The sequence below is a fragment of the Gavialis gangeticus genome, unplaced genomic scaffold, assembly GCF_001723915.1.
Source record: "Gavialis gangeticus isolate Ggan-Ray unplaced genomic scaffold, GavGan_comp1, whole genome shotgun sequence".
NCBI lineage: Eukaryota > Metazoa > Chordata > Crocodylia > Gavialidae > Gavialis > Gavialis gangeticus.
In genome coordinates this window covers 10,802,881-10,812,070 of record NW_017729030.1, presented here as the reverse complement: position 1 = coordinate 10,812,070, position 9,190 = coordinate 10,802,881, and the positions used below count along the sequence as shown (strand labels likewise).

Genomic DNA, 9,190 nt, shown 5'->3' with positions numbered 1-9,190 from the left:
GCATTGTGGCACAGAGGTTGCTATACTTTTTGGCACACTGTTACCGATGGGGTATGTTGTTTATTTAGACAGAGGAGTTAAGATGCTTGAGCACAAAAATTGGCAGGACACGGGAGGTTTTGTGTCCCAGATTTATATTTTTGCAGATCCGCCTTGCCAAGGCATTGCATATTTAGGAATTTTTGGTGCACTAGTAGGGGCTGGCCATTTCCTATTTTAGGTAGCAGGATTTGTGGGGAAGGGAGGCTTGTGTACAAAGACTGGCAGGATCAAGCAGGATTTGTACCTTTCTCTCAAGACCCAGTTTTTAGGCACAGCCCAGATAATACCCTAATGAGTAGGGGTGTATGCCTAAAGTATGCTGACTCTTTCAAACCTAAGGATGTTTCTATGCCTAAGAGGTGTTCTGATTGCTCCCGGGAGCTTGAACAGACACAAAAAACACAGCCTCCTATGCTACAAAACACAGGGGCTCCATCTCCTGTCTCCTAGCCTAAGAGGGAAGAAAGAGCCGCAATTGGAGAGGTGGGTGTAGGGTAGAGGGGGTGGGGGAGAAGAGAGTCAGTTTCACTCTTTGTCACTCCTCTGAATTGGGGGCGGAGGAAAGAGAAATCCATTGTGGAAAGCTATAAAAAGTAAAGGGGGCAGAGAGAGACCAGAGCAGGCAAGAGACTGTCAGAGAGCAGTGTGTGTATGTGTGTGCGAGGGGGTGTGCAGATCTGTGCTAAAGAACACTGCGAGTTTGCCTAGCTGTCTGTCTGTCTGTTCCTGCCTGTGTGATCCTGACTCCAGATATAGAGCCGAACGCCTGGAGCCCCTCACCCCAGCACCAACTAGTTTGGAGGAGGAGAAGGCGAACGTGTTCTCTCACAAACACTGGCTACAGAGGCTGAGGCTTAAGAAAGAAAAAAGAAGGAGGGGAATAAAAAGTAGAGAGAGAGAGAGAGAAACACAACTAAGCCCAGCCCTTGTCGGTGCTGCCTGGATTGGATCTGGTTTGAGTTTTCTCCCTGCTGACTTGTGTAGCAAGAGAGGAGCGGAGGGAAATAAGTAACTGACTCTTCCTCTGAAGCTTAAGCAAACCTGCTGGGTGATTCCACTAGTGGGAAGCTTCCCTGGGTGCAGTTGCCTCATAGTTTATTGCTCCCAGTCACTAAAGAATTTCCTGCACTTCTCAAGAATCTGAAGGAAAAAGCCATCACTTCACATGATCTGATAGTTGCTTGTTGCCTAGAAACTTTATACCATTTTTTCAGGGGATTCGTTTTTCCTGGTCTCTCCCACCACAGCAGTTTCTTGAGCGTGCGGCATTGAAATCTATTCAATTGTTTTGTTAACAACTGTAGGATAAACATTTTTTCCCCCTTTTTTATCTCTTGTTGCTTTATTTTGTTTGATTTTTTTTTTATTTTAAAAAATCCCTTTTTGGGGTGGGGGGAGATGATCGTGCTGATGTGGAATAAGTGCTCCTGCTGTCTCCTCTTACTAGCCGCGGTCCTGATGGTGGAGAGCTCCCAGCTAGACAGCTCCAGCTCTAAGGTGAACTCCATCAAATCCACCCTGATGGGGGAGGCTCCAACACAGGCAACCAACAGATCTGCAGGCATCCACCGGGGACTGACACTTGGTAGCAGTAAGAAAGGCAAAATCCTAGAGCAGATGGGAAAACCTCCAAAGCGCTATCACCGGCAAGGAGAGGTAGGACGCAATTCACATACATATATCTGTCTGTCTGTCTATCACATCTGCTTCCCTTTGGTCTAATGTTCATCTTTACTGTATAAAAAAAGTGAGACTTCTGAACTCTCTTCTTTATAGAGTTTTTCTTTCAAAATGAAATTAATTCACTTCATTGGAAGTTCTCTGAGACTGCATGTTATTTCCAAAGGAATAGGTAAAGAAATCAAGTTTGAACCTTTTGTTTCTCTTAAAGGTATCCAAAATTGACTAAGGAATGCAGTAATTGTTGGTCATTATTATTTTGAGCATTTCTTTGCTGGAACCTATCAGAAAGACTGTTAGAAATAAAGCAACAAATAATAATAAGCCATAAAGGATTATGTTGCTGGCTCTTTGTTTGGCACAGTGAGTAAAGTGTGTTGGATTAGACGATGCAAATCAGACACGAAGTGGAAATATTTTTGTTAATATGACAATGAAGAAAAATCCCTCATAAAAACACAGCTGAAATAATCTTGGGTGAAAGTGTAAGAACAAGGATTAGAAGGTTTGCTATACACCAATACTTTAGTAAAATGCTTAGGCATAATTATCTGGCATCCAAAAGACAGTTCCCACACTGTAGTCTGGGGCAGTCCAGAATGGTACTTTTCTCTGGTTATATTCAGGTTGGGGACTGGGGAAGAGAAAAACATCCTTAGAAACTGCTGGGGACTGGAATTTGAATACAAAGGGGAAAAGGGTTACGGAAATATGGAAGCCTGATTTGGTTGTAAATTCATCTTTCTCTCTCCTCCCCTCTGCTTGGATACTCAGAAGTCCAACAAAACCAGATCTGTTTTCATTTCTCCTGTGTGATAAACTATAAGGTGATAGTGTAAGTTATCAGCCCTCTTTCAGCCCCTTCAGATCTCAAGAGGTACAAATGCTGTACAGCAGAGTGATGGTAAAAGTGGAAGAGCTAGAGTATGCCTTACTTTGCTATGGAATATATTGATGTTCATGCTGTGAGACACTATTAGCAATTCCAAATACAGCTGCTTTTCATAATGAATAGACAGAGCTGTGGCAAGGGAGCAACATTCAGCACTGAAAAGGCTGAATGCCTGAAATGTCTCTGTCCTTTACATGTTTCCCTTGAAAGCAAGAGTGAAGGCACAAATGCAAGCAATTAGTTGAATTCATTATTTCAGATTGTCTTTCAAATAATTAGGTGTTGCTATTTGTTGAGTGTATACAAAATGATCAGTGTGCTTGGTTTTTTTAGCTACATTTGTTTATTTGTGGCTCCTTTCTTTATCCCCTCCTTGCCTTTATATTTCATGCAGAATTTGGTGGCTTTTCTTACCTCCAAGCAAAAGTTTAGTAACTGATGCCATAGAGAAGGTCGCAGTTATTAAAATTATTTCACTCTTATCTACTTTGAATTTATCAGGAAATAAGAGAATATGAGAATAATTCCTAAACAGAATTGCTATGGTGAAAATAAAGGACCATCATACACTTTACGATGTACCTTCCTTTTTTCACTATTAATATTCTGCCACCTGCACTCCCACTGAATACTATCCTACTCTTTGAGCAGTCCCATTACTTTCAGTGTGACTCTGTGGAATAATAAACTATACAGTGGGAGTAAAAAAGAGGGAGTCTTGCCTTTGGGCTAACTCTCATGTGCATCTTCATCAACCATGTTTATAGTGATAAAGGCAACTATAAAACAACTGGTCCCAGTGAAATCAATGGGACTGCACACATGAGTAGGAGTAGCAAGACTAGACCATAACTTGCTAATCTGAATTATGCATTCATTCACAATGGATCTCTCTTATTTTTGGCATGAATTAGAAAACTTCTACTACAATGCTTACTCAGATATGCATTTATAATATCCATTAGAGTAAAGAAAATGCTACTTAGTTTACAGGCTTTTTTCTTAAAGAACATGTTCTGAAATCATATCACCTTGGCCAAAATCCACACATCTGTATGGAGTCTCAGTAAGTTCAGTGGGGCTACTTGTGTGAGAAAGCTGAATAAAATTTAACCCAGTGGTACCCATTTCTCCAATCTACTCAGGCAAAACTCCCATGAGAAGCCACAACATTTCTGCCCAAGTGAGGAATAAAGGACCAGATTGTGTGCTGGGGTAATGCATACATTTAGTTTCCCTCAGCGGGGTTTCCTGCACATTTGTGGCTTCACCACTTGGTGTAGCAGTGGATAGCTGTGATAATATCTGAGATTTACAACAAAAAATTCTTAGACATTCTTTCTTTCTTTCCAACTGAAGTCAGATAATTAAAGCAGTAAAAAATGAACCTTGCGATGGTAGCTCATTTTTGTTGGCATTTGTAGTTTCAGAACTAGTAAGGTGCTACATTTCCAAACAATGGTTTTGTATATCACAACCAATTATGACATGATATTTTAATAATTGTATTTAAATCAAGCCTTATTAGATTAGTACTGTTCCTTGATTTGTTTAGACTATAAGACAGTGTATAAGAAACACAGCATGTTGTTTCTTAAAAGAGCAGAGCTCCCTAGTTTTTTTCTCTCCAACATTTTCTGCCTTAATGAGATTTATATTGAGATAAAAATTGCAGCATCTATTATTTTCTTAGTATGATTAAACTTCATAACTTGTATATACATAGCTTTGCTATGGAAGTAGGGTATAAGATACAAAGCACAATTAATGAAGCTCTGCCTTTGGTATTATGACAGATATGGAGCGTGAGGTTAATTCTCTGCTGATGGACACTGGCAGATACCAGTTGCATAGAATTCTGTCAGTCTTCACCAGCATAGGAGTTTCCACCAGTCTCTACTAGTGATTTGATCCAGGGAACAATATCCGATAATTAGGGATAAGATGGGGGGAGAGAGGAGGGTTGTTGATTAGATCAATATGCTCCTGGAGTGTTTTATATGTGCATTTATTTAATGAAACATCAGGGTTGACTCCAAAGCCTTTCATCAGTTAAAGAAATGGCTGTAATAGCCCATGGTTTCTTTGGAATGTTGATACATTTTCACCAGTGGTTAATGCTTCATAATGCTTCTGCTTAGAAAGGAATGATCCAGTACATCTCTTTTTTTCGGGTAAAACTCTGATCAAAATTAGTGGGGATGTTCATATGAGCAAGGATTTGGCTTTATACAGGGACAATCAGGATAAAAGAAAATTTGAATACATTTAAAAAGTATGCCTATATAATAAGTATTATTTCTGTTCTATCCTTACTCACTTTAAAAATAGTCATACTTTTACTGCTTTGCAACAGTAGAGACGAGAGACCGCAGAGCCGCTAATAAGCTCTTCCTCCATCTCTGTCATTTGTCATGTTAACTCCACACAAATTATTTGTTGTTTACTCCCATCTCAAATATGTGTAAAATGTTCACAGCATTCCCACTAGAGAAAAACATATGCCAATAGGGTGGTCATGTGCTTGTCAGTAAGGACCTGATTCTGTTTTCCTTGATTATATAAAGAATCTTACAGCATGAAGGAAGGTAGCAGATTCAAATTTATTGCTGATCTTTGGGGGTCAATGAAATCAACTGAACTTCCTGCACATGTAAAGTGTTCAGGATCAGGATCAAAGAGCTTAGTGTTAGAATGCTCCATTTTTAAGAGATCTCCGATATGTCATCTACTTCCCTCACTTTCCTTTTCAATTCTGCTTCAGATGAGTCAATTCGTTGCACAGGTAACATTCTAATAGTTTTGGCATCCTTTAGAAATGATAGTGAATTTATAACCTTACAATGCATTAATTTGAGTGGTAGGTGAAGTATGCCTAATTAGAAGTACTGGCATTTGAATTTTCTCAACTGTGTATCAGGTAACGCTGGCAAAGCAACCTTTCCCGTGCTGTCTCACAGTGATCTGGGAGGTTCACTTTTAAAGGGCAAAAGTCCTCTTACCCTTGTTCGTGGCTGAAACCAATAAACTTGTCTTCTCCCGCTTCACCAAACTACCAAGTGTGGGCTTCTTTCTGGGTCCTAGTGATTCTTCATTCCCTCCCCTCCAGTTTCCACCTACACTAATTACATATTTGTCCTTCTATCTGGTTCAAATCCTTTGCTGTCTTGGATCCACCTCAAGCTACATTTTATGTCTCTTTACTAATCCATAGGTTTCAGTGGCCCTCATCCTTCCCCAACCCTGCTACAGAGCCCGTCTCTTGATTCTTCTTTCCTTCCACATGATCCTGTCCCTCTCCAAGCTGCCGCTTTTCCCACTGTTGCTGGCGCTTGGAATGGATGCTGAGTAGCTCTTAGCTGTTTCTCTGCTCCTAACTCCATCTCCCCCTTCCATGAGTGGGCCATGGGTGGGACATCCTTGTTGGTGAGGGTATGGATGGGGGCTCTAAGCAGTGAAAAAGTGACAAAAGACTGAGATGGGGTTAAAAGACTAGGGAAGAGAGCAAAGGAGCAATTGTTCAGGCAAAGAAGATACTAAGTTTGAAGATACTAAGTTTGGAAGGAGGGAGTTGAGTGAAAAGATAGGAGGAGTAATGAAAGTAGAAAAACAAGACTCGTCAAAACCACTTAAGCCTTTATGGGTCCAGAAGAATTTTGTTTATTTGATTAATTTACCTGTTTTTATTTTTAACTCTGAGCACTAAATCAAATTGGTGCCAGGAGCCTTGAGCCTGCTCAAAGCAAAACAAGAGAGTAAGTTTTACCTAGGCTAAATCAAAATGGCCATATTTGTCACAGTTCTAATACTCACCACTTCCACATGAGTGCTTTCTGTACAAACTACTCAGGACATACTCCTCAGGATAAATATGCTAGAAAATGCTAAAATGAGGTTTCATAGTAGCAGGCAAGTAAAGCAGCATGAGATTCAGTAATTGACCACAGTATCCTGAAAACAAAGCAATGAAAGGCACCACAGACACCAGAAATGTAACCACACTATCTTGAATAGCTAGCAACCAAGACAGTACCAATTATTTAACCACAAGATCAAGACTAATTTAACTATAGTACCCAAAAATTACATCCAGGAATTATAATTTTATATAAGAAACTAGAGTTGCTACCATCTTTAACAGCCACCAAGGAATTTATTGTTTCCTCTTGTCTTTTTCTGTCTGTAATCTCAGACACTGGCTTGACTAGTGGCAGCAGTCTTGGTAAGTGGCCATGCAAGGTTTCCTTCTCTATTAGAAAAATAAGCACCACTTATTACCCAGTTTCAGTGTTTCACTTTGAGTCTCCTTTAGTTTGTTTTTATTGTTTAATTTGTTTGGAGAAAACCTCCCATAAAACATGTTTATTACAATTGCTGTATTTATAGTTAAAGTGACAGAAGCACTTAGAAGGTCATCAGTTACAACTGGGACTCAATTGCACTACATGCTGTACCAATATACAGGAAGAGATAGACTCTGCCTTAAATATCTAACAATATCAAGGAGAACACAGACAGGGAAGTTGGAAGAGTGTGTGATGCCATTTTCCCCCTGACAGTGGTAGTCTTGTTTCCCAACCAGAGACTGATTACGCTGATATTTTTTATATGTACAAGATGCACATTTTTAATTTTATATAAAACTTGGCTGAGGATATGCATTTCTTGGAAGCTTGCTACAAGTCTATCATATTCTGTTGATTAAGCAACCTGGGTTTTTACACTGACTGTTTTATGGCTACATATCCTAAGACATAGTCCAGCCTTAATCTACTGCTTCACAAAAGGAGTTCTGTCAAGGCCATTCCTGATTTATCTTTTTGGTCTGGGCTTTGCCATGTCAGGTATTAAAAAAATATTCCATTGGATAAAACCTTAGGAGTGGACATCTTGACCGGCCTTCATGTACATTAGAATTTCAGGGCCAAAATCTTACACACTTGAAAAAGTAGGCTTTGGCTCCATCAATCGTTTCCCTCCACCTTCACAGATAGAATGTGCATGCAATTTTTAGAAGGATCAGTTATGCTTGATAGGTACTTTGTATCAATGGCTGCATTTCAGTAGTATTACAGTAGTATTAAGTACATAGGTCTAATGTAAGAATCTTTAAGAACAATATAAATTTGAAAGAATGAAGGAACTATTTTGAGTGCAGTTCTATCAGTGTGGAAGTCCCTAGGAGGATTTTTTTCATAACAGTGTTTCATGTGGTCTACTGCCCGCAAAATTTGACATTCATTTTTGCAGTGAAAAGATGGAGAATCATATCTTGATTTCAGATCCACCATTAATCAAAAATGGGTATGATTTTCCTCAGTAAAGTCACCTTCTCTGGGTGAAATTTTGCCTCATTTTTGTCTCAAGTGTTTTTTTTAATTCGAAGTTTCATTGAAAATTTAATGAAAACAAGGCAGGTTTCTTTACAATGAAATGTGAAAACAATTGAATTTCGTGTCTTTTCAACTTTTCTGAAAATTTCTTAGTTTTAGAACTAGCTACAAAATGTAACACTACACATGCATGCATGTGACTTTATATTGCATTGTGGAGAAATAGGTGCCATTGTTACACATATACAACTAAACCAAATGGCAAAAGCACAAATAAAAACAGTTTTCAAATACAGTGTTTTAATTTTATCCACCACAGTTATGGTTCTCATGATCACCTTTTTTGTGGCTTACCCCACACTGACGTATGAGTGTCTTGGTACATACAGAAATGAACTTCATTAATAATGAAATGAGCACCTCTATAATCACTAGTGTAAACAGGGAGCTTGCACATTTAACAACTTTTGGGGGGCTTTCTTTGAATAAAGAAGATAGGAAAGCCAATGCAAAACAGGGAGAAAGCATTGTTTGAAGCTGTTCTGAACAAAGCACTTAAGCAAGTGCTTCTGTCCTTTGGGAATAGCTTCTAGTATAGCTTTGATATGATAGAGTTTTCATAAGAGAGTTATGAATCTTTGAAAACTGCACTTTGCACATATGCAGTGCAAATGGTACAATGTTTAGGAGTTTTTAGCAATGAATGAAGGTGGGCTGTTCTACATATGCTCAGGATATGAGGTGTTGCTCAATTTCTAGGAGCTTTGCCTCATTCTTTACATATCATGTAAGTGTGAATCAGGCTCTGCATGTTTTTAAAAGTATACAAGTCAGTCTAGTGAATGAAAATCTAAACTTTAGTCCCATGTACTTTGGCAGCTTGCATTGAATGAGCCAGTGATCTCCAGCACATTTCATTACTGAATTGTGACTCTAACGCTTTCAAAATAGGTTCTGGGTTTTTTTTTAAATTAAATTGCAGATAGGGAATATTTACTTTGCACTGTAATAGCCAGTCTATATATCCCTGATGGCTACTTCTTAACTACAACCATTTTTGTATATTATGAGGATCACAGCCCTGACAGTGACATATCTATTGGGAAAGTCTCCCATAGTCAATGGTCTCTTAGAATGAATAAAAGGGCAGGTCGTTTCAGACATTCTTCTTTCATTGGGTCATAGAATCATAGAATCATCACAGAATCATAGAAGTAGGGTCGGAAGGGACCTTGTAGATCTT

The 9,190-nt window shown here is 39.0% G+C and overlaps 1 protein-coding gene across 1 annotated transcript in view; it reads left to right on the top strand.

Moving 5' to 3' along the window:
- Positions 1-680: 680 nt before the first annotated feature.
- DKK2 (dickkopf WNT signaling pathway inhibitor 2) overlaps positions 681-9,190 on the top strand; it is a 118,862-nt gene continuing 110,352 nt past the window's right edge. Inside the window, exon 1 of the mRNA XM_019521942.1 lies at positions 681-1,698. Coding sequence (XP_019377487.1) covers positions 1,441-1,698 — 258 coding nt within the window. The 5' untranslated portion in view covers positions 681-1,440. The remainder of the gene's footprint in view (positions 1,699-9,190) is intronic.